The 27551-nt window shown below is 42.1% G+C and overlaps 1 protein-coding gene across 2 annotated transcripts in view; it reads left to right on the top strand.

Moving 5' to 3' along the window:
• Nucleotides 1-27551, top strand: part of KDM1A (lysine demethylase 1A) — a 53145-nt gene continuing 25594 nt past the window's right edge. Inside the window, exons 1-6 of one of the 2 annotated variants that reach the window (XM_063140727.1) lie at nucleotides 1-417; nucleotides 9323-9488; nucleotides 16247-16306; nucleotides 24404-24537; nucleotides 25845-25923; nucleotides 27294-27386. In XM_063140727.1, the coding sequence (XP_062996797.1) occupies nucleotides 70-417; nucleotides 9323-9488; nucleotides 16247-16306; nucleotides 24404-24537; nucleotides 25845-25923; nucleotides 27294-27386 (880 nt within the window). In that variant the 5' untranslated portion in view covers nucleotides 1-69. The remainder of the gene's footprint in view (nucleotides 418-9322; nucleotides 9489-16246; nucleotides 16307-24403; nucleotides 24538-25844; nucleotides 25924-27293; nucleotides 27387-27551) is intronic. The other variant, XM_063140726.1, reaches the window with a different exon arrangement.

The raw sequence follows: 27551 nt of genomic DNA, 5'->3' as shown, positions 1-27551 counted from the left end.
GAGCTTGCGGCGCGTTCGGTCCCTCGCGCACGGGGCTGCCTTTGTCCCACTGGCCGAGCGGCTGAGGCGATGCTGTCGTCGGGGAAGAAAGTGGCCGCGGCGGCGGCGGCGGCGGATGCCCCAGTCGGCGGGGGCGGCGCTGGGGGCGATGGCGCTCCCGAAGCCCCGGTGCCCCCTCCGCCGCCTCCCCCTCCTCCGCCGCCTCTCTCCAGCTCCTTGGGCCCAGCGGAGGGCGGCGGCGGCGCTTCGGGGGCCTCGGAGCGCACGCCCCGCAAGAAGGAGCCGCCGCGCGCCTCGCCGCCTGGGAGCTTATCCGAGCCGCCGCCGGCCGGGCCCGGGCCTGCAGTGGGCTCCGAGACCACCGGCATCGCCGAGACCCCTGAAGGCCGCCGGACCAGCCGCCGGAAGCGGGCCAAGGTGGGTGTGTTGCTCCGCTTGCTCCTTCCACCCGGGCCTTCCCTTTACTGAGGCCCGCTTGGGTTTTCCCGTCTCCTCTTCGGTGCCTGACGAAGGAGGGGGGGGGGGTGTCTCTCACAAAACGTTCATTCTTCACAGGCAGTAAAGAACGAGTCCGTGGCCACGGTGGGGTGGGCGACGGACGCCCCCTGAAGGCTGCCCACCCCGGGCTGTAGGAAGAAGCGTGTCAGAGTGTGTTGAATTGGGGCTGGGAAGGCCTCACTTCAGAATCATCTCGGCCTTTGAATTCACTCGGTGACCTTGACCCTGACATCGGCTTTCACCCTAACCCACCTCGCAGGGTTGTTGTGATTATAAAATGGGAGAGAGGAAACCAAACACACCGTCCTGACCAGGAAGGACGGTGTGATACCACCACCACCACCACCACCACCACACCCACCATAAATAAAGAGGAAACTTGCCACTGCAATCGTTTACCTCCTATACTAGATTCCATGCAAGCGGAGAGTCTCTTCCCCAACTCCCAGGGAAGAGCATTGGAAAGTGGGATCCCACCATCCAAAAATGGTGCAGTCCATTCGACTGCCTCAGGATTGTGAGGTAAAAGGGGTGCTTCCAGATGGAGTGGCTCTACCACTAAACATCAGAAGGCATTGGGCAGGCTATTCCTCCCTCCTCCTCCCTTTCATAATAGCTTTAAGTTAGGGGAGGGGGGAAGAAGCACTGGGAAAATACGGGAGGGTTACAAGTGGGCATTGACATCATCGGCGTCCCCTTTCAAATTCTGTGGCTGAGGCAGGATGATGGTGCAATAACAGCCTTTTCTGCAAGTACCCAAAGAGTCTAGTGGGGTACCTTTAAAAAAAAATTGCAGTTTTTTGTGGCATATGGTTTACATGGAGTTGAGCCCACTTCAGAACATAAAAAGATCCATGCTGGATCAGACTAAGGGTCCATCTACTCCAGCATTCTGTTCACATAGTGGTCGATTAACCCACTATGGGAAACCCACAACCAGAACATGAATGCAACAGCACCCTCTCGTGCATGTTCCCCAAGAACTGGTGTACTTCATCAGATGCAACTGGGATCTGCTCCAAAAAAGCTTATGCCATAATCAAACTATTAGCCTTTAAAGTATGTCACAAGGTTCTCTTTGGGATTGTATTTGCTGCATTGCTGCTACTATGAAATCTCTCAGATTTATGCTAGCTCTTTCTGTTGTATGTGTAGATCCAGGCTTGGTCAATGGAAGATTTTGCAAAGTGGTACCAAATTGCTGAGGAGTCTTTCAGTTGCTAGCTCCCATGTTATAAGATTAAAAGAGCAATCCTATGCTTGTTTAGACAGAAAGGGCCTGTTCAGACAACACAGGTTTTTGTATCATATGGTTTACACGGACTTAAACTGAAGCTTAATCCAGATAAGACAGAGGTGCTCCTGTTCAGTCGAAAGGCAGATCAGGGAATAGGGATTCAGCTTGTGTTGGATGGGGTTACACTCCCCCTGAAGACGCAGGTCCGCAGCTTGGGTGTACTTCTGGATTCAGCCCTGAGCCTGGATACCCAGGTTTCGGCGGTGGCCAGGAGTTCATTTGCACAGTTAAAGCTAGTGCGCCATCTGCGCCCGTTACTAGAGATGTCGGACCTGGCCACGGTGACACATGCCTTAGTTACATCTCGATTTGATTACTGTAACGCGCTCTACGTGGGGCTGCCTTTGAAGAGTGTTCGGAAACTCCAGCTGGTTCAAAGAGCTGCAGCCAGATTGTTGACCGGGGCTGGTTACAGGGAGCACACAACTCCCCTGTTAAAACAGCTCCACTGGCTTCCAGTCTGTTTCTGGGCACAATTCAAAGTGCTGGTTGTGACCTATAAAGCCCTATATGGTTCGGGTCCAGGTTACTTGAAAGACCATATTCTCCCTTATGAGCTTGCCCGTGCTTTGAGATCTTCTGGAGAGGCCCTTCTTTCAGTCCCACCTTCTTCACAGGCGCGCTTGGTGGGAACATGGGAGAGGGCCTTCTCGGTGGCTGCTCCGGTGCTCTGGAACTCTCTTCCCGGGGAAGCTAGGCTGGCTCCTTCCTTGATGGGCTTTCGGAAGCAGGGGAAAACTTTTTTGTTCCAGCAGGCCTTTGGAGAATAGTCTGGCCCTCCATCTACGTTAATGCCTTATAATTTTGTTGTGTATTTTAAATGTTTATGGTTTTGTCCCGTCCCCCCCATGTATATTTTAAACTTTGTAAGGCCGCCTTGAGGCCCAGCATTGGGCAAAAGGCGGGATACAAATAAATATAATAATAATATAATAATTAAGCCCACTTCAGAACATAAGAAGATCCATGCTGGATCAGACCAAGGGTCCATCTGCTCCAGCATTCTGTTCACACAGTGGCCAATTAGCTCACTATGGGAAACCCACAAGCAGGACATGAATGCAGCAGTCATGGTTCACACGACACACTAAGCCATAACATTTAGCTCAAAATGCTTAACCACTGTGGCTTAGCATGTTGTATGAACAGGGTCAAAAAAGTCTTACAGCTCCCAGGATCCCCCAGCCTTAAGACACAAATGACTTTCATTTATTGTTTGTCTATAGATATGGAGGTTTTCAGAGCTAGAACACTACCATTATTTCAGAGAAGCATTTTCAATTGTGTATAATAGCGTAGGTCAGTAAATCCTAACAAAATCAGGGACGTCCTCCTATGCTTTTCTCATGCTTTTCTAGCACGAATTCCCTTTGTGAAAGGTGAGAGCTTTCAGATCACATGTTGCAATTTGCACATCTTTATGTTTTGCATCATATATGTGCATATTTATTATTTTATTTTATTTATTACATTTTTATACCGCCCAATAGCTGAAGCTCTCTGGGCGGTTCACAAAAAACCGGCATAGGGAAGCTGTTGGCCACAGCTTTGCAGAGATGGATGCTTGATGAAAAGGTTGTCTAATAGTTATGCAATTATCTACCCCTGGATATTATCATATCTGTTTTTTACAAGGAAGTGCTTTGCATGTAGAGAAAGTATGACAGATGGCATGACCCTTGTTTAAACACCATTAATTAATTTGTGCCCAAAGCTGAGGGCTCTCAGTAGGCTACACGTGTTTGTTTTTAAAGGGGGGTTCTTGTTGTTAGATCTGTCCATTTTTTATAGTTTAGTTCTAAAACCTATGCGAAATTATTTTGTTTGAGTCAGTGCTCTAGGTTCAGGGCTCTTTCATTTGTGGAGGGCTTTGAAAATGCAAACCATGCTGTCTTTCTCTCACTGAGTCCTTGTTGATGGCTAGCAGCAGCTGAATAGAAATGTGATTTGTACTTGTATGGCTCAACAAAGCTTTCTGCCTATTCCTGGAATGCCAAGCCTCTACAAGGCTCACATATATCTTGGTAGTGGTGTGCAGTCTTCTTCAGTTTGTGTGTAAGATGGCTGTAAGATATTGTACTATAGGAAAACAGCTTCAAACTGCTGTGCAATGTGCAAAAACAACACAATTTTGTGACACTTTAAAAACTAACATAGTCATTATGGCATTTTTATTTTTATAAATTTCATGGTTTAGAGCCAGCTTAATCTGATGCATGAAGTGCTGTCCTCAGTTGGGAAGGGTGTAGGAAAAAGTGACAAAAGGGCAAATGGCAATGAAATGCAAAAAGTACTGACTGTAAGTTGGATCCAGACTTAGTCATGATTAGAGTAGATCCAATGAAATCAATGAGACATAAGTTAGTCATGACTAACTTAAGTCCCGTTGATTTCAGTAGGTATACCCTTAAGCACGACTTAAGTCTGGATCCAACACTGAAAATCAAATTACAGCTTAGATGTAAGCACAGTAACATGATGGAAGGCACTTCTACGTAGGAAGACAACACACAACTTACATGTCTAATTAAAATACTATTCTATTGTATAGTGGTTGTCTGGCAGCAGCAAATGTAGTGGTTGTTAACCACAATGCAGCGTGGTTTGCCTAAACATCCTTCTCCAAGTGTCGTTGGGACAAGGCCAATGAATGGTGGTGGTTTTATAATAGGTGAGTGGAGGGCAGTATCCCTCTGAAAGAGACCCTCCTGCCCTCTTACTTACACACAGTGTGTTACAGTGTGTTTAGGTAGGCATTTTGAATATTCATCCCCTGGCAGGGGATTGCCATGGTTTGCTGTGTCATCTGAACCTGGGTGTCAGGGGTTGTTTGCGGGTTACACAGTCCTCAACCCTACAACAGACCATGGGTTATTTGAGGTTTATTTAACCATTGAACAATGCTTGCCACCTGAGTTTGGATGACACAACAAGCTGAGGCCATGGCTTGAACAGGGAAACTATGTTCTACGGGCACTGCAACTCATCATGGCTTAAGTAAGCCACTGTTGGCTGTGGTAATCATGTGAATCAGGTCACCATTGTTTGGAAATCAATGTGTACCACTTGGCATCCATAATTTTATCTACTTCTTTGCTGGCTCAGTAGCTAGTTTTCTTCCATTCTTTTTGGGCTAGCTGGGCTAATTGTAGATGTCCACCATGGCCCCTATGGAGCAGTAGGCAATGGGCAGAGGTGGTGGGCAGGGTGTTGGGGAATCCTTCCCATATATCTTCTACTTCCATTCTCACAAGCCTGCATTTAGTGAAATGGGGGCCATGGAAAATCCCCATAACCAATGGGTGCCTATGTATCTTATTCTTCCACGCAGCACTGTCCCAGAGCAGATGCATTTTGCCTGACTTAGTTCATTGTCTCAAGCAGTGCACTGACTGACTGAACCTTGAATCCAACCTGGATTTTTATACTTTCTTACTTAAAAGCAAGAGGCAGTACTAGAGAAAATAACGTTTATTTTAGAATGATCAATAAATTATTTAAGACAATTTATTCATATATTGCCACTTGGCTTTTACTCTCCCAAAATGATTACTAAAAACTACATAACAGAAAGACTTTTATGTCAGACTATAGCTGTAACATTTCTGCGAATTTTGAAGCCATGGGGGGGATTTTTAAATTTTTATTTATTTATTTATTTATTTATTACATTTTAATACCGCTCAGTAGCTGAAGCTCTCTGGGCGGTTTACAAAAACCTCCCTGTAAAGATTCCCAGCATAGTTATTTCTTTCATTCTTTATTAAAATTATTGATTTAATATACTATTTTATATACTTTAAATAGACATTTATGCTCAGTTTCCCAACATGTAAATAGTCACCATTGTGCAATTCTGTTCTATAGGATCCTGTGTTTTTGATGCTTTTAAAAGTTTTGAAATATAATGATAATTTTATTATACATAAAATAACTTTAGGAACAGAAATGCTGCTTTATATTCCTAAAGCAGCCCTCCCCACTCTGGTGCCCTCCAGATGTTTTAGATTATAGTGGGCAGCATTCCTAACTATTGGCCACGCTGCCTGAGGCTGATGGGAGCTGAAAGCCAAAATATCTGGAGGGCACCAGGTTGGGGAAGGCTGTCTTAAAGCAACAAAGTGACTTTAGATCTGTAAAAAGCACTAAAAAATAGTATTGCTTAGTTTTCAATTTCCCAAAAAATTCCTTTCGTCATCATCCCCGCGCTCCACCCCGCAAAAGAACAGTTTTTTTCCATGGTCTCAAAATTTCACATCTCTGTTGAGGGAGAAACAACCCTACAACAAACTATGCAACCACCTAGGGAGGTTGTGGGCTCTCCCACACTAGAGTCATTCAAGAGGCAGCTGGACAACCATCTGTCAGGGATGCTTTAGGATGGATTCCTGCATTGAGCAGGGGGTTGGACTCGATGGCCTTGCAGGCCCCTTCCAACTCTGCTATTCTATGATTCTATGATGAACAACCCAGGAATGAGGCGTTTTTGTGTTGTTTACGAAAGTGGATGCAATGTGGTAGGTGGAAGACAGTGCTCACTTGCTCAGGCTGCAGCTCTGACTAATTCTGGGTCGTTTATCCAATAGTTGGTCATTACATGCAAATTGGGTCTTTATGTTCCCAAATCAACCAAGTGACTTTAGATCTTTTCCTCTCAAATTTCCATGTTTTCGCAGAAAAAAAGAAGAGAACAAAGAACAACCTGATTTTTTTACCATGGTTTCAAAATTTCTGGAAAGTTTGCATCTCTAGGTAGCACAGAAATAGAAAGAGAACACTTCAGGGGCAGGGAATGGCCTGGTTCTCACATAACGCTAAGCCATTGTATGGGTTTAATAAACAATGAGTTAGCATGATGTGCAAACCAGGCCAATGTGTGAGTGTAGGTGAGTTTGCCTTCTTGTGTGCCTTTTCAGTGGTGGGAGGGGTTGCTGTTGGAGCAGAAAAATGGGATTTGAAAAGGAGTGCTTTACTGGAGTGCTTTACTTTTGTATTGGATCTCCCCCCCCCCTACACACCCCCACCCAAGCACACACCTGCTGTCTGCTTTGCACTCATGATCTTGATGGTGGTCATACTATTCTGGGTGATGATTTGAGAGAGGAAAGCTGTTAGCTCCTGGCTTTGCTCGCCTCTGCACACCTAGAGGAAGCAGAAGAAGCAGTGCTGCTGCATTAATCTCACACAATGTTTATTTACTTCATGCTTCGTCATTCCTTTCCCTTCCCGTTTGGCTCTTTCTTCTTCCTTGAACAGGTCAACTCCCTCCCCTGCTTGATAAGGGTGTCGTGCGATTGTGGGTGAGTTTGTTTTCTTGTGTGCTTTTTTAGTTCAAGGGAGGTTTCCTGCTGGAGCAGCAAAAATGTGTTTCACAAAAGTGGGCTTTACTGTTTTGTTGCTGGATACGTATCTCTCCTTGGTAGTCATAGCACTCTAGAGAAGATTGAGAGAGGAAAGTTGTTGTTTCCCAGCTGTGCTTTCCTGCGCCTGTGATTGCCTGTGCGCTAGAACAGGAAAAGGAAGTGCTGCTTCTGCTGCTGCATTAATCTCACACTGTGTTTATTTAGTTCATACCCCCTCACACGTACCCCCACCAAACAGTGTCATGAGAGAAATAATAAATGAGATGGCAGAGGTTTGTGTATGCGTGGGAAACCACTTCTGCACTTCTCCCCTTTTCAATGGTGCATGCACTGGAGACCTTCCCAATGGCAAGTGTTCAGATTGTGTTCAAAAGGAGGCGGGAGATGAAAAGAGGAGCAGCCAGATCAGGTGATCCTCCTGCTGCCTTCTCAATTCCTATATTTTGTAATCCTATCCCTAGATGGTCATCAAAAAGCACAGGCAAGGAAGGGCAAAGGGGAGACCAGCAGTTCTAATTGACTACAGCGACCCTTTTGCCCTGTCAGCCCCAGTGGGCAGCAGCCACCACTGTGAAAACAAAGTTGTGTGTTGTTTCACATATAGAAGTCTATTCTGTGTAGGTTGCAGCAGGTGATGCACCACTGAGATTAATTTAGTGGCAGGAGGAAAGTGTGAGTTCCTCTTCTGAGGGCGGAATGATAGGAAGAGATACAGTGGACACAGTTGTAATTATTGTACATCAAAACACTTTACAGCATGCAACAGGCATAACCCTAGGACATGGCAACATATGAAAGGCTGTGTTTTCTCATCTTCTACCCCTGTGTTACTTTTACGTTAGTTTCACCACAGTATAGTCAACATAGTGAAGAACACCAGGGCCTAGTCACTTTTTAATGCTTGTCTGTTCTGGGACATACTATATTCCTACTTTAACTTTAATCAATTAAATCAGGACTATGTGTTGTTATTTCATGAAATGTTAGTACTTGTGAAGTGTTTGAGTAAATTGCTGTTCTGCTACCATATGGCCTAACACATATAGTTCAGAAACAGACTTATAAAGAGTGCTGAACAGGGTAAAATAATAGTTTTAATGTAGCTCGACATGTTTTTGGAGTTAGACTCCTTCCTCAGGAACTTCCAACATTTTCTAGTACCTCTTGAGATATAACAGGTATCATCGTAGTAGAAATCCTGGCTTAATTGGAGGTAGACAATTTCTTGGTATTCTGTTGTCCTTCTAATACCCTAGTTATTTCACAGGTGGGGCCATGATGTATCTGTGTTGGTATCTTCAGAACTACCTTTACCATATGCAAAATAAAGTATTGAACTTCCTTATTTTTGCTATTGCTACTTATGATTAGGGTCTGGAGTGTGCATGTGTGAGAGTGAGAGAGAGAGCTCACATTGCAACTCCCTCAGTCAGAGAACAGCATAAACTGCAGGTGGGCTGTTGCACAACAGAGATTTCATAGTTCTATGGGCAACCAGAAACAAGTGGAAACGCTCTTCTCCGGAACATGGCAGGTTAGCAGAGCTCACAGAAGAGAGCTTGGCTTTACCTGTCCTGATTTAGAAACAAGCATTTCTGGGGTTATTCTTAGATTCCTGTTGCACCAGCAGTGACTTCCACTGCCCCAAAAGAAACAGCAGGATACTGGCCCAAGGATGCAGTCCTATGCATGCTTACAATGAAGTCATATTGAACTCAATTGGCATACTTTAAGTAAATGTTTCAGGATGGTACTGAACCTCTGGGGCTAAATATATATGGTGTAAACTATGAAATGAATATGAATTCTAGCCCAAGAGGAAGACTAGTGCAGGTGCCCAGATTAAAAAAAACTGTTAACAAATTACTTAAATAACTTCTCTAAGAGAATAGAATGGCTTCTTGGATGCTAAACGTAGAAACAAGAAAGATATGGGAGTTTGTTTTACTGTGTACACAATGAATCTTGAAGGTTTAATGTGTTTTTAAAATTAGGATCACTATCAGAGGTGATGTATTATGTTTGATAGCTATATAGAAGGTTTTATTGTTAATCTAAAATGTTTGGTTTATACAGATAAGAAATCTCTTTAATTGTGCCATTTCCTGTGTTTTTATCCCTTCCATCGATGGTTTTGATTATCTTTTGGCGGATCTTCTTGCAGGTAGAATATAGAGAAATGGATGAGAGCCTTGCTAACCTTTCTGAAGATGAGTATTACTCTGAAGAAGAAAGGAATGCTAAAGCGGAGAAAGAGAAAAAGCTGCCCCCTCCGCCTCCGCCACCACCTCCTGAGGAAGAGAATGAAAGTGAGCCAGAAGAGCCATCTGGTGAGTAGAAGATCCCCATCCAGCAATACAACAATTGTTTTGTGCTTGATGCACACATTCGCTCACACGTCCTTTCCCCTGAGTTCAGTTTAGAGTTGCTATGAAGGACAGCATGTCATGCAGAAAGTTTCAGTGATGGGTCACACATACAAAATGCTGATGTGAGCTGGAAGATCCTTTTCACTAAAGGAGTTTGCAGAGTTCAATCAAACATCCTTAATGTTTGATTCCATTACTACTTTACCTGGCCTTAGATTTGCCAGATTCTTCCAAGCATTTTAGTCTTCGATCTGTCTGCATTCGTTGGAGAAGAATCTAAGGAATTGTTTGATTGAAGTTTTCTGCCTTTGCTATGCTGAATGTAGTAATTTTCAACTTTTTTCATATTCTGGACTGTCATACATTTTAGCAGTAGGACTAGCACTATTGGGCTCTGTTATCTAATTTCTTCTTGGTGAAATATGAAGACTCTTGTGGTTCTTGTTTCCTTAAAAGAATTGCTTTTATTTATTTTTAACTAGTTGCAGCTTGTTCTTTTGGAAATTCAGTTGCAGAAGGACAGCAATAAGGGTGTGTTCTTTTAATCCTTAAAAATGCAGCTTCCTGGTAGTTGTGAGCCAAACTCACATCCTGGGGGTATTCCTAGCTGGATGACCCAAAATAACGGCCTCTATACTTCTAAAATCACCTTTTGCCAAGCTCCAGTTGCAGCGTGTTGTGATGGCATTACGTCATAACAATTTTTCTGCAAAGTGGAATTTCACATAACTTGCCTGTTTTGGCAAACTGCATCCATTCTGCATGGAACATTGAACTCACAGTTTGGGTAAGGGTTGACAAACAAACCTAAGTGGAGCTGCGGCAATCTTCCAGCTTGAACTAAGCTTCGGCTATTGGGTGGTATAAAAATGCAATAAATAAATAAATATAAATAACTAACAAGGAAGCATCAGTTGAGTGAGCAGAATTTGGTTTATGTCATGTTCAAGTGGGTTTAAGACAAAATGTTTAAGTGTAATTAGACTTGCTTAGGTAGACTTCATATTTGAAAGATCCATGTGGCTATGTGCTAATATCATCTATTGGGAAAATATAGCTGTGTGGCATTTTATTCATTTATGAAGCCTATTGCTATTTCATGTATTTACTAATTGCCATGCTTAATTCATTTAGGGAGCAATCCTATGCCCCCTAGACATCATCTGGGGCTCCATAGGATATTTCTGATTCCCAGATCTGAAGATGGAGACACCGCTCCGACCTTGGATTCAGGAATCCATGCTCCCCTCCCGCTTGCAGCTGGTGTGGAGAGAATCACGCCAGCTGGCTTTCCAAGGTCACAAAAGCAACTGGAGAGACTGGCTTACAAAGTATCACCAGGCCTCTCCAGCCTCCTTCCGTCCCCCTCCGAGACGTCCCAGCTAGACTGGTGAAAAAGCCCATCTAGCGAAAATGCAGAGTGGGAGGAGTGTTGAGGCCAAGATTTCTCCTACCTCACTGTGTTGGATGCCCGTAAGTCTCTGGGTTTGAAGGCTTACAAGCATCGGGATAGGATTGTGCCTTTACTAAATTGCCAAATGTTGTGTTAGCTGGTAATTTTTGCCAGTAGTTATCTCTGCTACAATTTATTCATATCCCAGCTCTATTAGGGTGTAGTCCTATGCATGTTTAGGCAGAAAAAAGTTTGAACATGCATAGGATTATGCCCAGAAGAGCTCAACCTCATTGAGTGGATAGTATGGGCATGTGCCCCTCTGGACTAGAGGGAAGCCAATGCATACATGTTTCTCAGTGATTATGAGAGTTGACAAGCAAGTAGAAATAATATTAGAGGAGAAGGTTGAGATCCAATCATGAAATACGGTTTTAGTAGACAATTTATGTCGACACTCAGGAGATAGTAAGAGATAATATGCAGCAATATCTGACTAATTTTGTAGGCATTGGTGTGCCTCAGAGCTGCCTATCTCAAACTGAACAGGAAAAAATATCATTGACATCATTAGCTAACCTGTATATTGTATGATGCTTAGAGTTGTACAGTTATTTGAACTTGCTTGTTTACTGGTGATATATGAGTTTATTAGTAGAAAACTTTGCACTGACCTGGTAAGCCTAATCAGTTAGGGCTTTCTCACTTAGTACTTAGAGGAGCTTAAATTAGTTTTGACTAACATATATCTGGTACTCTTCTTTAGAAAGTCTCTATACTGAGGATGGCAGAGTTAGCTGAATAGTAATCAGGTGTTCTGACATGACTGTACTGCAATACAGAGTATGTGAGAACACTCTTTATTAACACAAGGAAAGTTTTCCTTTTTAAATAATATTTTGTCTACTGTCTAGTTTAGGGGAACTTCTGCATTCTTAGAGTTGGGAACTATTTATTTTCAATCTTTTTCTGCTATGAGTTCAGTGATCAAAATAAATATATTATTTTCTTAAATTTTCTAGTGTGTATTTCCTTCTTTCAGGCTTCAGATAGTTTCATTCTTCCCCCATTGTTCATATGCTGTGCCCCATTTTGGACAACTTGCTAGCTTTAGTATAAGGTGTTTCTTGACTGTTTTATTTTGAACACAAAGTTACCTATTTTGCCTCTTTTTATAGCAAGTAATTAACTAGTCGCTTACTAGCCTAAGTTGGTAGAATCTTCAACCTCACTGCTTTTCATATTGAGATTGGGATTTCATTTTTGGCTGTGTCGTCACAAACCATCATCTTGTGTTAAAGGGACATTAAGATGTTGAAAATATTGGCCACTTCAGTAGGTGGGACAGCAAGAATTAGATAAGTTAGTTCTTTGTAAGGAACGTAAATCTATTTTGTGATTTATTTAGAGAAGCTGTATAAAAATGCCTGAATAGAACAGTTTATACTCTCCAACAGCATTCCTGTGATTTTTGGAACTTGTCAGAAAAGAGTCAATTCATTTTAACAAAACAGCTTTCTACTAGGCATCTTTTTTGACCCACAAATATTTTTGTTACCTCCCTACATGTGAATTCTGGATTAGAAAGAGATACTGCTGACTTTACCACCAAAACAAGCTGTTGTAGTAGTTAGGGCACATGCTTTAATGTTGTTCTTGCCACAGCAAAGGAATGCAAATGAAATATGATGACTCAGTTGGATGTGTCTTGTAGTGAGAGTAAAGCTTTTAGATGATAGTTATGAAACTTGATAGCAGAAAAGTTTTCTGTTTTGAAATTGTTTGGTTGAGAACCAGTGTTATGACATAAATAAGTGCCAGTTTTAGAACTGAGGAGACCTGAATTCAAATGCATCGAAGCTTACTGGGGTTCAGTGCACATATTTTGCAAGTCCATGGTTTTGAGCATTTTTTCCTCTGATGTTCAGAGAAATTTCTCCTTCCCTTCTCAGCATTAGCAGTGTACCAACATACACCATAGTTCTTTTATTAACCAGAGATTAATGGTTACAAGAGGATGTAATTTGCATTGGTGCATGAAACACATCAGTATATTCCTAACCCCTTTCCTTCTGGAAATGTGATGTATAGTTAGAAGCAGTAGAATGGCCAGGTTCACACATGACACTTCAATAAATCCACTTGCCTCCTTGCTATAGCTGAGTCCCCTTCCCCCAATCTGGCAAGCACCTGAGCTTCTTTTAAAAGCCCTCCTTGTGGGAAACTACCTCTTTCTTCTTTCCTTGTTCTCTAGGGAGAAATGAAAAGATGTTTCACCTCCTGCAAGTTGGGTTTAAACACCAGCAGTACGTCATTCCTGCTTTCTGCAAAAACCGGATGGGAATTTAGAGAAGCCACGCCCCTTTGAAACACTTCATTTCTATACCGCCCAATAACCAAAGCTCTCTGAGCAGTTCACATGGAGTAGATTATTTCCCTCCCTGTTTAGTTTTTGCAAGAAGTAGCAGAAAGTTGTGCTTGTGTTGCTTTCACCAAAAGCCCAATTTGCAGAAGGGGGGACACACACCTCTTTTTTCCTTCCCCAAGGATGGGGAGGAAATATGGTTTTGCTCTAAGTTGGGGCTTTTGTAAGAAAGTGCCAGCTGTGCCTTGTTGCTGCCTCTTATAAAAACCCAATGAGAAAAGAAAAGAAAACACTTCCTCTATTACTTGTCTTGGGGGTGGGGACAAATGGTAGGGTGTGTTTGTTTTAGCATTTCCTCTCTCTCTCTCTCTCCCCCTCTCTCCCTCCCTCTGTGGTAAGAGGCATCCTGAAAGTACGGCTGTTGCTTTTTGTGACAGCTCCATTCATTGTGGGATTTGAAACATTCTCTTTTCCATTCCACATGGAAGGATGAACAAGAACGAAGAGGTGGTTTCCATTCTGCGAAGTGCCTTGCTGCTTCTGCTTCCTGCAAAATCCTAATGGAAGGGAAAGAAATCACCTCTTCTTTCCTCCATGGGGAGCTTGGGGCGGGTAAAGGAGAGATGGTTTCTCTCTCTCCCTATTAGGATTTTCAAGAAGGCAGCAGCAGTGTACTGCTAGCGCTTTCTGCAGAAGCTCAGTTTCTCCCCCCTCCCCCTACATAGAGGAAAGGGAGTGTTAGTTTTTCTCCCTTCCCTTTCAAGTTTTGCATGTAGCTGCAGCAGGGTGCTGCTTGCAACTTCTGCAAAAGATCAGCACAAGGGAAACGTGTGTTCTCTGTACTGCCTTCCCTGAGTTCACTGTAGATGTCATGGGACCCAGACAAGGTTACACAAGTAATGGTTTTGGCTTGTAAATGAAGCCAAAAATGGTTGACTGTTGTTCAGAGTGCAATTTTTAGTATATGTATCAGAAAATGTTCATCACAGTTGTTTAATTTAGAATAGGAGCCTCGTGTGGTGCAGAGTGGTAAGCGGCAGTTACTGCAGCCGAAGCTCTCCCCACGGCCTGAGTTCGATCCCAGCGGAAGCTGGTTCTCAGGCAGCTGGCTCAGGTCGACTCAGCCTTCCATCCTTCCGAGGTCGGTAAAATGAGTACCCAGCTAGCTGGGGGAAAGGTAACCGCGACTGGGGAAGGCAATGGCAAAGGACCCCGCTACAAAGTCTGCCAAGAAAACGTCAGCGAAAGCAGGCGTCCCTCTAGGAGTCAGTAATGACTCAAGTGCTTTGCACAAGAGGTTCCTTTCCTTTCCTTTCTTTAATTTAGAATAAATAATTATTAATTATTATATCAATGTCTCCCTACTGCCTCTAACTCAGCATCACCTGTGATGTCATACTGTAATCAGACTTGACCAAAAATGGTATTGTGTGCTGCTGCCTGTTGGTCCAGATAAAGCATATCAGGACAGGGAAGTTCCCCTGCTAGGTTAGCTTGAGCCCTAGAAAGTTACTTTGCTCATAGGAGACTGTGGTGGACTGTAACTTGTTCAGGGTGTTGGTGCTTCCCATGTAGTACTGTTTTGAAGGCACCTTGATTGATGTAGGCTACCAATGGCTGCTTGAAACACATCAGTATATTCCTAACCCCTTTCCTTCTGGAAATGTGATGTATAGTTAGAAGCAGTAGAATGGCCAGGTTCACACATGACACTACACCATAGCCTGCTTGGTCTCAAGTGCTCCCTTCTGCCCCCGCTCTTCCTGTATGTACCAGAAGAGTAGATTTGAAGCATTTGCTTCCTGGTTTAATCACAGTTTAACATTATGACAATGACTAACCATAGGTAAAGCTATGGTTTAATGCAGGGGTAGGCAATCCAGTGACCTCCAGATTTTTTTGGACTACAGCTTCCATAATCCATCATCATCAGCTGTGGTGGCTGGGGTTGATTGTAGTCCAAAACATCTGGAGGGCACCAGGGTGCCTTCTCCTGGTTTATTGAAACAAGCCAAGATCAAATCGTGGTTTCTAATGCTGGCTTGTTTCAACAAACTGTAGTTTAAATTACTCTCATTTTCTAGTTCGGAGATAGCAGCATATTGCTATTAGTTTCAACCAGGAAGCAGATGCTTCCAATCTCCTCCTGGCATGTGCCAAAAAGGGTGGGGAAAAGCACTTGGAACAGGCTTGCTCCCAACTATATAGCTGCTTAATATTTATTATTATTATTTATTTGCAGAGCTAGGTGCAGGTCACGATAATTACGGATTTATTCAGGGGCGTGTTCTTTATTCTTCTATCTCCGGGTATGTTGAAAGCTCTAAATGCTGTAGTGTAGTTCAATTTTGCTTATGTAGATTTTCTGTCCAGTGATGCATATACGGGTGAATACTAACACAGTCAGCATGAAGGTTATATAGCATTTGGGTGGCTGTAGGGTGCATATAGAGTCAGTGCTATTCATAGATTGTGGAAGTGAAGTTAAGGTGGTATCAAGTTTCTTTCCCTTCAGAATGAGATATGTTTCCAAGGAAGCCCTGGCCCAGACTTTATAAAATCCTTGGTGTGTCAAACCCTTGGTTAAGACTATCCATCTACATATTCTTCCTATTGGTAGCAGGAAGTGTAATCCTTATTTTGCTCTAATCTGTTAATAAATTGATTAATAAATATTTACCAATCAAGCTGCTCTGCAAATATTGTGTATATTTATTTCTTCCCATAAGAGTCTGACAAAGGGTTCCAACAACAAGGATGAAGCATTAGAAGATTGCAGAGTGTGGCGCCCTTGACCCAGATTCAAGAAGATGAAATTTTCAGAAAATGCTTTCTTTCCCACTAGTTGGTGAACCACTAAACCTGAATTGCCAACTATCATGTCTTCATGTGTGTCCCCGCCCTGGCAATGACTTGAACTTGTGGAGCAAGGTCCCTGAGATCTCCTCTTTCCTTCCACAGGGCAAGCAGGAGGACTTCAAGACGACAGTTCTGCAGGGTATGGAGACTGCCAAGCATCAGGTGAGGGTGGCGTTTGATGCTTGCCCCTTAGTAGCAAGAGCCCCCAAATCAGGGATTGATGCTTGCAAGTGCGCATGGATGTGGGTGGCCAGATGTTAGCATGAGGTGCAGGAGAAATGCATTTGCCCACTGGAAAAAAAGGAGAGATAACTTTGTATCACAGCTGGAGAATACTATGGAAAATTTAAAAGTAGTCTGACATTCTTTAGGCAGATTTCACAGCACTCCACGCTTCCCTGTGTTTGGTAAAAATCAGACTACTCTCCTGCAATTAACTCCCTTTTTACATTGCGTGGCATAATATGATTTCAAGGAGTGATGTCAAGAGGAATACCCTCCTTTCTAGTCAGTTGCTGCCCCATTTTAATAGAGTTAGGTTGCAGTCTTGTATATAGTCTGGGAATGAGCCCCGTTGAACACACAGAAACCTTAAAATAATTATGCATATTTATTTATTTATTTATTACATTTTTATACCGCCCAATAGCCGAAGCTCTCTGGGCGGTTCACAAAAATTAAAACCATCATAAAACAACCAACAGGTTAAAAACACAAATACAAAATACAGTATAAAAAGCACAACCAGGATAAAACCATGCGGCAAAATTGATATAAGGTTAAAATACAGAGTTAAAACAGTATAATTTAAATTTAAGTTAAAATTAAGTGTTAAAATACTGAGTGAATAAAAAGGTCTTCAGCTGGCGACGAAAGGAGTACACTGTAGGCGCCAGGCGGACCTCTCTGGGGAGCTCGTTCCACAACCGGGGTGCCACAGCGGAGAAAGCCCTCCTCCTAGTAGCCACCTGCCTCACTTCCTTTGGCAGGGGCTCACGGAGAAGGGCCCCTGTAGATGATCTTAAGGTCCGGGTAGGTACATATGGGAGGAGGCGTTCCTTCAGATAACCTGGCCCCAAACCGTTTAGGGCTTTAAATGTCAATACCAGCACTTTGAATCGGGCCCGGACCTGGACTGGCAGCCAGTGAAGTTGTAAAAGGACTGGCGTAATGTGATCTCGCCAGCCAGTCCCTGTTAGTAAACGGGCTGCCCTGTTTTGTATCAGCTGAAGCTTCTGGACCGTTTTCAAAGGCAGCCCCACGTATAACGCATAGGATTGTGTTGTAAGTCATATATAAAATCCTCAGGGTATATCAACTATTTTAGTTTGGTTTCTTTTTGACAACTTTGGTAAGAGCTTTGTCAAAATGATCAGTCCCCTCAAAGAGCCAATTGATGCATGTGGGCTGGAATTTAAGTGTCTGAGGAACCAGAATTTCCAAGGCCGTTTCTGGTTCTTGAAGCAAGTTCCAGAGGCAACTATCTGGGGATAGTTCAAATTATGAAGCCTGTGCTTATAAGAGGGGCTTTCCCCAAATAATATAGATTTAGGATGCAGAATGTAAATAGTTAGAAATTCATCCTAAAATTTCTGAGGAGATTTCTTTGAAATGTCTTGTGAGAATTTTAGATACTTCTTGGAGGGGTTGCAGTGTTGGTTTTTTGAAACTGTAAGCAGGCAGAGCTGTTAAGTGCTGCTTTGCCATAATTCAGATGAGATTTGATGAGGCTGAAAAGTCCTTAAAGGCTAGCTACTTCTCAAAAAATATATATATATATTTTAAGGCCACAAGAATGTGTCGTTTGTTGTGCTGGGATTCTTTTGAGCCTTTAGTGGAGTTTGCCTTCTTAAATCAATGGCTCCGAATTTATGCTTTTTCTTTGTTAATTTGCTTCCTGCTTTTTCTCCAAAGCCCTTAGAGCAGTGGTTCTCAACCTTCCTAATGCTGCGACCCTTTAATACAGTTCCTCATGTTGTGGTGACCCCCAACCATAAAATTATTTTCGTTGCTACTTCATAACTGTAATTTTGCTACTATTATGTAGCAAAATTATGTAGCTCGGTTCCTAAGACCATCGGAAATATGTGTTTTCCGATGGTCTTAGGCGACCCCTGTGAAAGGGTCGTTCGACCCCCAAAGGGGTCGCGACCCACAGGTTGAGAACCGCTGGGCTTAGAGCAACATACGTTGGTTTCCCAGCCTGGTGCTAGTCAGGCCCATTGCTTAGCTTCAGGAGTAGAACTCTGCCTTCATGCTATTTTGTAGGCAATTTCTGGAAAGGCTTGAATTCCATTAAATAAGCAAGCAATCACTTTATTTATCCAGTCATCAGGCCTCACAATAAGATCTATACAAGAATAGACATGCGAGAATAAAATAAAAAGCCATTGCTTGATTTATAGAAGTAAAATTATAAATCTGTACAATAAAAAAAAGAAAAGCAGGAAACAACCAAGCAGAAAATATTGTCTAGTACGACAATGTTGTAGACTGTATCCTCATTGCTCTCAGCAAATATTTAGGTACAATGTCTGTAACAGCCTCTTGTATCAGAAAGAAGAAAAAGAACATAGTATTCAGGTGATCTTTCAGGATACAAGGGGTACAAAGAAATGAATGGGTTAATTCACTCATTGCGGAGATCTTGATAAAAATTACAGGAAAAAAACACATGCTTACTGTTTAGATTTATCCCCTACAACTCCCACATTAAAGCGTGATAGCCTCTTGGATGGAGGATGTAAACACCCTCCTATACTTTGAGATGCTTAATATTTGCAAGTATTTGGCTTGGGAATTAGCAGAAGCCAGATGAATGCCAAAAGAGAGCAGCTACTGCAAATGAATCTTGAAAAACTAAATCTTTAATACTCTGGGTTTAGCCTGATCAAGATCTAGCCTTATCAGGACCTTATGAGAAAAGCAGTGATGGAGAAAACCCTACATTATATACATTAATCAAGCCAAATATGAATATTGATTTAGACCATGAGACAGCATAAACTCACAATCATTGCATTCAAAGTAGATTTGTGTCATTGTCAAAGATCAGTGTAGCAGGTTCCTACTCTTAAGCTTTAAATCTTTCCCTTCAGGGATCAACCAGTATACTTTGGACTTTTGGGCCCTTACTAGTATGCTTTTCTTTTTATCAGCCTGTTCTTTGATTGAAAATTGGAGTGAATGCTGCTAGGCTTTATTTTTTCCCCTTTCTTTTTTTGGTATTTGCTTAATTGCACTTGGAACAGCTCTTGACTTTGCTATAGGAACTGCTATTCTAAATAAATCAGTTAAAATAGTAGTTTTATTTGTCTTAGAGTTTATTTAGTTTGCTTCTCTTCTTACTTCAGTAGGAAGATATAATCAGTTGAAATGTGAAATCATTTTCACCTGTATAAAATATATATGTTGTGTGCTAGTGATTATATCCTACACACTTTCTCTTGATTTCCAAGTCAGTTCCATAGTATACAGCGGCTTCATAAACAATATAAAACAGATTTGTCTAACCTCTTAACATAAGGACTTCAAATCTGTGGCCATCGGGAATGAGTGAGCGCACTAGTTGATGCTGTTTGCTACCGCTTGGCTCTTCCGGAGAGTTCCTGGTTTGTTTAGCCACTCCCACTAGCAGGAAGGAACCAGGACAGTGGGAGGGATCGAGCAGCATGCCTCAATATGCTTGTTCATTCATGATAAGCCTGAATTCTTCCTTACATACCCTAGTGTAGTGCAGAGGTAACCACATTTAAATAAATAAAACAAATTTATGTAATGCTTACTTTGCATGTTTCTGTTTCTGCCATGCAGTTTCAGGCTTATATCTGCAGTAAAAAGGGCTAGAAATCTAATTATTTAAAATTTGAGGATCTCAAGATGTTGAATGCTTTACCACAGACCAAATTCTAACACTTGCACTCTGTGATTGCAAATGCATGGAATTCCTGCATTGTATCAAATACCATTTCTTAAGATTCATAGAATCATAGAATAGTAGAGTTGGAAGGGGCCTATAAGGCCATCAAGTCCAACCCCCTGCTCAATGCAGGAATCCACCCTAAAGCATCCCTGACAGATGGTTGTCCAGCTGCCTCTTGAATGCCTCTAGTGTGGGAGAGCCCACAACCTCCCTAGGTAACTGGTTCCATTGTCGTATTGCTCTAACAGTCAGGAAGTAACTATACATAGTTTATTTGCAGCTGAAGGAGCTTTTTGCATAATTAAAAAAGTTATTTATAGGAGAACAGGATGCTGGACTAATCCAATCCAGCAGGGCTATTAATTAAATATGTAGACTGCACTGTCTTATTTTTGAGGGCTGGATTTCACAACTCCTTTTTTATAATGTAAGTGTGTCCTTGAAAGTTTGTCATCGTGTGAATATTTATTTAGTCACTACACTTCACTACAAAAACAGTGTTGGTGGTTCAGGGGTCCATAGATTCATTTGGCAGAGACAATTGCCCCATCCTTCCAACACCCAGCATAAAGATGTCCCCTGAGTATCCTGTAAATATCAGAGAAATGAGTGGGGAACTGGGTATTTTTCACTTCATGTTGTGCTTTTGCAGAAAGCAGAAGCTACAAGGGCAAAAACCCACCAGGAAGTGTTTCTTGCCCAACGTATCTGCAGGAAGCACAAATGCACAACTGGCATGAGGAGAAGGGAAGGGTTTGGTGACCATAAACCAGGGCTGTTACTAAGCCAAGCCTACATATATGGAAACCTGAACATGTGTGATAGGCTAATGTTGGAACACCGCCTGTAGTCTTGCTGTACATAGATCTCCTCTCTGAGGAGAATATGTGTATTACACGTCTGACTGCATTTTTGTGCACTGATGTGGCTTCCCCCATATATTCAGCTGTGGAAAGTGCTCTAACTTACTCCCACTGAGAGACTCGTATCACTTTGGAATATAGAGAGAATTACAGATTTGAATGCTCCTTCACAGGGAGGGGGTATGTAGGGGACCTCTCTGCACATAGAAAACCAGCATAGAGGGAAAGCTAGGTTAGAATCCTTCTTCTTCAAATGCTATCTTTCCAAGAGCAGGAAGTTTCTGATCATTTGGAGTATTCAAACATACAATCCTCCATCTCCTTTCTGAAGTGTAATAACCCCAGAGGGGCTATAATCTAAGGTATATTTATATGTGTACTTGGCTCTGAGCTAAAGCAAAGTGGGCTTTATATTAATGTTGAGAATTTGGACAGAGGCTTCTATCTATTCATCAGCTTGTGCTTGGAATGCTTTTGTGCATCAGTTTCTGAAGTCGTCTTGGGAAGTTCCCAGTAGCCTACTTATGCTTTCACCAAGAAGTTGTAAAGAGCATAGAAAGTCCGGTTTTTCATATAGCAACATTAGGGGCTTGTTTAACCATATCTTCCTGGAATCTCTTTGCTTAGACTGGTGAAAATATGAGCTTACAAAGATGAATCTTGAATTCTTGTATGAGTGCTGCTGTGCAGAATCCCAAGGATGACTTAAGCATTCTTGAAAATACATAATAAGCATTTCTCTATCCTGGGGCAATATCTTACATAAAAGTTCCAGATGTCAGCAAGGATGGGAGACTGCTCACCTTCTCTTGAGCTACTTCACCAGCACAGGCAGGAGAGGTGCCAGCAGAAAGCTGAAGAGGATGGGGAAGCTAATAGTCTGCATGACCTAGGAACTTAAGACTTTTCATCAATGACAAAGTTTCCCAAAATGCCCCATCCTTCTAGAAACAGCATTAAGGAAAAGGCTCTCAGTGCACAGTTGTGAAATAACCAGCTAGTCAACCAAACATCTGAACCCTATTTGCAAATTGGAAAGTTCCTAAAACTTAACTGCCACAAAAAAACTGCAGCAGTTCCAGTACTAATAGTTGCAAAGCTCTAAAAGGCATGTAAGACCTTTTAAGAGGCCAGGATATGAGAAATCCTATGACCTCTCCAGCCCCAGCCCTGTCCCTGGCAGCGAGGCTACTCTAAATGGGCTCAGAGACCTGTCTAGGAGAAAATGTGCAAAAAGGAGGAGGTAAGAATTGCCTCCGTTGCTCCTCCCACCCTGTCGGCAGCAGGCCTGGGAGGGTGTTGGAAACTTGGAAGCCTTTGAGATTGGAAGCTTCCATATAACAAGGGCACACTCCATTGGACTGCACACTTAGTTTGTCCCTTGAGTGCCTTTTTTGCATTGACATCAGACTAAAATGCTCTAAAATGCATTTTCATTTCTTATGTGAGTCTTCGGGAATGCCCCATCCCCTTATCAGCATTTAAAATGGCATTGTTGCACTTGCAGCAGACATTCATCTGTGTTTTTGTAGCTACATGCCTGCTTCCATCTCTTGGGATTGTTCTTCACTGATATAAGCCAATAAGGCTTGTTCATAACTCCATAGATGTTGCTCTTTCCAGCTTTCTGCTCACTCTGCATGTCAAGGCATAGGACATTATTTGTGGGCAGTTCAGTGACATCAGTGTTTGAGCCAGAGAACCTTCTTTTCTCCTTAACATTTTCAAACAAGGGCCACTGTGCTGAGAAATGGAAAGCACTATCTTACTGGTCTGTGGTATTTGTAGCTCTGGTTTCTCTTACCTATCTGCATTTGCTTTATCTCCATTTCAGGTATTGGTGCCTTGATAGATAAAAGCTTGAAATTACAGATATGTTTGTTTTCCTTTCTTAAACCAATGGGCCACAGGCTTTTAGGTCGAACTTTGTAATATGCTTTGTAATAATCTTATTTATTATCTATTTTTCAGTATAATGGACTTAGTCCTAGAGTAGGCTATTTAGCACATTAAGTGCTACCCCTCCAGATTGGGGAGAGATTCCTGAGTATATGTAGGACTTTGGAAAACTTGTGTTCCCAATTGGCATCTCTGTACCTCTGATAATGTGGACGAAATATTGAGTTAAAATTGGAAACAACCTTGTTTTCAAGAAGACTGCTGAAGTTAAATTTAGTTTTAATGGCTTAACATGTATTAGAAGATGCACAGTTCTGTCTGTGAAGACTCTCTTTTCACTGTTAGTAAAAGGACGATGTTGCTGCAAATACTTATGCCTATTTACTCAGGCTGCAAACCAAAACACAGTTACTAGGGAGTAAGCCCAATTGATGATGGACTCAAAAGTGAGTAAACATGCATAGGATTGCACTGTCAGTTTGATTTAAGCATTCCCATTGGGAAGGGGAGCATGCAAGCCTGCGGTTTGCTGTGCCTTTCTTGGCCGTGCATATCACAGGAAAACCATGGTTGAGCATGATGTATGAATATTGCCATTAATCTTCAATCTTATAGCCACTTATCTGGGAGTATGCCCCATTTAACTTTTGAATAAGGCTACACTCCTAAGCACATTTATTAAGGATATGCCCCCTTGAGATCAGATACTTTCTTCCTAGTAAAAGTTCCTAGGATTGCACTGTAAAGGTTCAATAAGATTTGGTAGAACTGTAACCTGATTAAGTGGCTTCCTTTTGCAATTAATCAAATTGTATTGACCAATTAAATCTTCAGTTGTTTGCCTATGACTAAAAAAATAGTTTTAAAGAAAAAAGTATACTTCCTTAATTTTTGGTGCATGTATGTGTCACAGGAAATGCAGTCTTGGAAGTATTCCTCCTCTAAGAGAGTATATCTTCTAATCTGGTGTCTACTGTCATTTTTGTACAGTATTTTCTGTTGTGATGAGGGGGAGACTCTGCAAAATTAAAAAGAGAAAACGTTTCCAATAGCCTTGCGTAACAAAAGTGCTTTGGCATTCCTGATTGTGGAATGGGTGCTGGCTGCAAAACCTTTGGGATTTTAGGTTAAATGGTTAACATAATGTCCCTTGATGGTCTCCATGATCCCATGGTGTAATTCCTTTTTACTGTATCCAATCTATAGCCTCCTGTTTCTGCAGATGTACCAGACGGATTACCTTCTGCTGGGGTCTGTGATTGTGTCCTGATCTCAGTGGGTTAGCTAGGGTTAAAGATGGCTCATAGGTAACAATACCCTGGCATTCCAGGTGCTTTTGCATACATAATAATAATAATAATAATAATAATAATAATAATAATAATAATAATAATAATTTTATTTATTTCTTACCCGCCTCTCCCTTTGGATCGAGGCGGGGAACAGCATTAGAACAGGAATCAATACATCTTAAAAATTCATGTTTTAACATTGATCTGGATAGGCCTGCCGGAAAAGGATAGTCTTTAAAGCTGCCTTAAAATTACTTGTCACATGCATGTTCTTTCCTTGTAGGTGTGGAGGGTGCAGCTTTCCAGAGCCGACTTCCACATGATCGGATGACATCACAAGAAGCAGCGTGTTTTCCAGATATTATTAGTGGACCACAACAAACTCAGAAGGTGTTTCTTTATATCAGAAATCGGACGGTATGTTAATCTCTTGAAACACAATGCATTTTCCTCTTGTCTCAAAGAACTTTCCAAGCACATATCTCCAGATGTGCAGTCTTTACTTTTGTGTTTAGAATTTGGTTGGCTTGCCGTCCTGCAGAGCTCTTGTGTCTGTGTCCAGAAATCTGTGTGATTGTTCAGCCCCAACCCCAACTGTCTAATATTGCTTCTGGTGGAACATCCTGAGAATTTTTTTATTTCATTAAGATCAGATTTATCATCTTTCATGTTATTTGCATTTTAGTTGCTTGACTAGTCAGAGGTAGTGTACAGCCATATTGAAGTTACCTTCTGGGCATCAACGGGGAAGACAGTTAGTCTTTCCACATCTATTAAGAAGGTTACCCATAAAATAAAGAGTAGGCAGCTACTTGCCAAGCTGTAGAATGCTTACGTAACTTGCTGAACTTTACAAAGTCTATATGTATGTGGCAGATCTAGAAATCTGTTTCTATTTGGTACTTTCAGTGATCTCTTTTTCTCCCACCATGACTGACATGACTTGCCGTATTTCATTCGGTTTGGGCAGTTTTCTGAAATGATAGACTAGTAACCACATTCTGTTGACTGAACATGTTTGAGGATGTGGTTTCATGATTATGTGGCGTTTATGCAAACGAAGCATCAAAATCAACTTACCAAATGTTATCTTCTGCAATAGGAAAATAATAGTTTTTTAAAAAATTTAAGTGTGCAAGTAGGCCTAATAAGTAGATTAATAATGGGCTGTGTTTGGAGGTCTGGATGTGGGGTTCAAGGGAGGAGTTATTTCTAGTCAACCGTCTGTTGAACTGAGGCTTAAAATGCAATTCTTCCATTACAGAAGTCTTAGATAGTTTAAAGTGATGACAGGTCTCTGTCACCCCCCTAATTCCAAAGTGCTGCTGTTGGGAGAGCCCTCCTCCTCTTATCGGACACTCTGAGCTTCCATTTAAGTCCCTGTGTCCTGACTGCTTTTCCATTTCTTGCTCTTTCCAGTCTTGGTTCTCCTCTAAGTTTCAGGTCTGGGTGTCAAGTAAAGTTCTGTGTTTTTTCCAGTCGGTTGCTTTGAGGAGGAGGGGGTGGGGTTGCCTAACATTGCATTTCCGTATTTAATCTGGCATGGTCTACATAGGGATATAGAGACTGGTCCTCACAACAAAAAAATTAATTTTTAAATTTAATGTTGGTGTCTGTAAAATAGCAATGGGAAATCTGTAGGTTTTTTGTAATGCTCGCTAGTAAAGACCAGCTCAATTAGAGCATTTGCAACAATGTTGTTTGTTTGTATCCTTTAAATACAGTTGCAGCTTTGGTTGGATAACCCAAAGATTCAGTTGACATTTGAGGCAACACTACAGCAGTTGGAACCACCCTATAATAGTAAGTTCCCATTCTTACCTTGCGTGTAATTGTGATCTCTTTGTGACATTGACTGGGGAAGTTAGAATAAAGGAAACAATCCAAATCATTCAGTAGCAGAACATTTCAAGTAGCACATCTGAAGAGCTGCCGTCAACTGACATGTATACATTCAAACCTCTCCTTGGTTCTCCCTCTACTCTGCCATGTTGCTTCTTACCTCCAGTGGTGCTGACCTCTGGGCTTAGGGCGATCACCTTCATGGGTACTGGGACATTTCCCTTCCGGTTCCTTATGTCAAAAGCAATGCGTAGTCTGTGCTTTGCAAAACAAGAATCAAAATTTCAAGATTATGCTTCTCAGCCTTTCTCTTGGTGCCTGTGCTGCAGTCACACACACTACTGCTGATGCCGCATGTTCCCTCCCCAAACACCTGGCCTGTCGCTTGTAATATCTTTAATTATTTCTGCTGAAAGCCTGCTTCTTATGGAAATGTTCTTTAACTTTTCCCCACCTTTCCCCCCCTCCCCCGAGAATGGAGTTATATTTAAATACTGGTTCTAAGCTGTTATTGCAAATAGTATAGGCCAGCCTTTCTCAACCTGGGGCGCTCCAGATGTGTTGGACTACAACTCCCAGAATGCCCCAGCCAGCTCTGCTGGCTGGGGCATTCTGGGAGATGCAGTCCAACACATCTGGAGCGCCCCAGGTTGAGAAAGGCTGGTATAGGCTGTTGTCCTTTGTTATATAGACGTTTGTGCTCTCTCTCTCTCTCTCCTTTCCCCTGGTTGCTTCTGTTCATTTAACTTTATGATATGAACCCCTTTTAAAGGGCTGTGAGCTCCACTCTGTGCCCATGTGCCCCCTTAAGTCCACTTGCCCCAGGTGGTTTGCATAGATGTAAACAACAAACAAACAAAAAATCTTCCCTGAATTGAGGCTTAATATGTAGAAGTCTCTCAAATTCTTTTGTTTGGGAGAGCCAAAGTTCATTCAGACAGTGCCAAGAAGTATTCATATTTATGTAGTGGGCACTGTTAATGTTAATACTGATTCTATCTGGGCTACATTAAATCTGTATACTGCATGCCTCCCTTTCCCTGGATAGGTTAGGTATTGGAGAAAAGAGCAATGCTCAGAGTTAAAAGCTTCTTGTGACTATGAAAACTGTTGCTTGGGGATATTTCTGGGCATATTTCTCAGCTTTGTGCTGCAGCAAGAGGGTATTTTCTGTAAGAGAAGATGGGTATGTCATTGAACTATGTATTAACTGTTAATAGGAGCAAACTGGAGATAAGGACTGGAGCAAAAGTGTAATACTTTTCAGTATTGAGCTGCTCCCCCGCCCCCAATACAATTAATATGTATAAAAAGTCCTTTTGATTTTGTAGGTGATACTGTGCTAGTTCACCGAGTACACAGCTATCTGGAACGGCATGGCTTAATCAATTTTGGCATCTACAAAAGAGTGAAGCCCCTACCAAGTAAGCGAGTCCAACTTTTTCTTTGAGTCAAAATGTGTAACCTGCCTTATCTTTAGAATCAAGGTTTGCGACTTTAGTGAAGTTGTTATAGATGGTGGGATGGTTGCTTCTGTTCACTTGCAGACTTGATTTGTTTTATGGCGCTGTCCTTCTGGGGTACAGATA

This window comes from Elgaria multicarinata, chromosome 13 (genome assembly GCF_023053635.1).
Source record: "Elgaria multicarinata webbii isolate HBS135686 ecotype San Diego chromosome 13, rElgMul1.1.pri, whole genome shotgun sequence".
NCBI classification, from domain to species: Eukaryota; Metazoa; Chordata; class Lepidosauria; order Squamata; family Anguidae; genus Elgaria; species Elgaria multicarinata.
The sequence above is the reverse complement of the archived record's forward strand: the minus strand, read 5'-3'. Positions and strand labels throughout refer to the sequence as shown.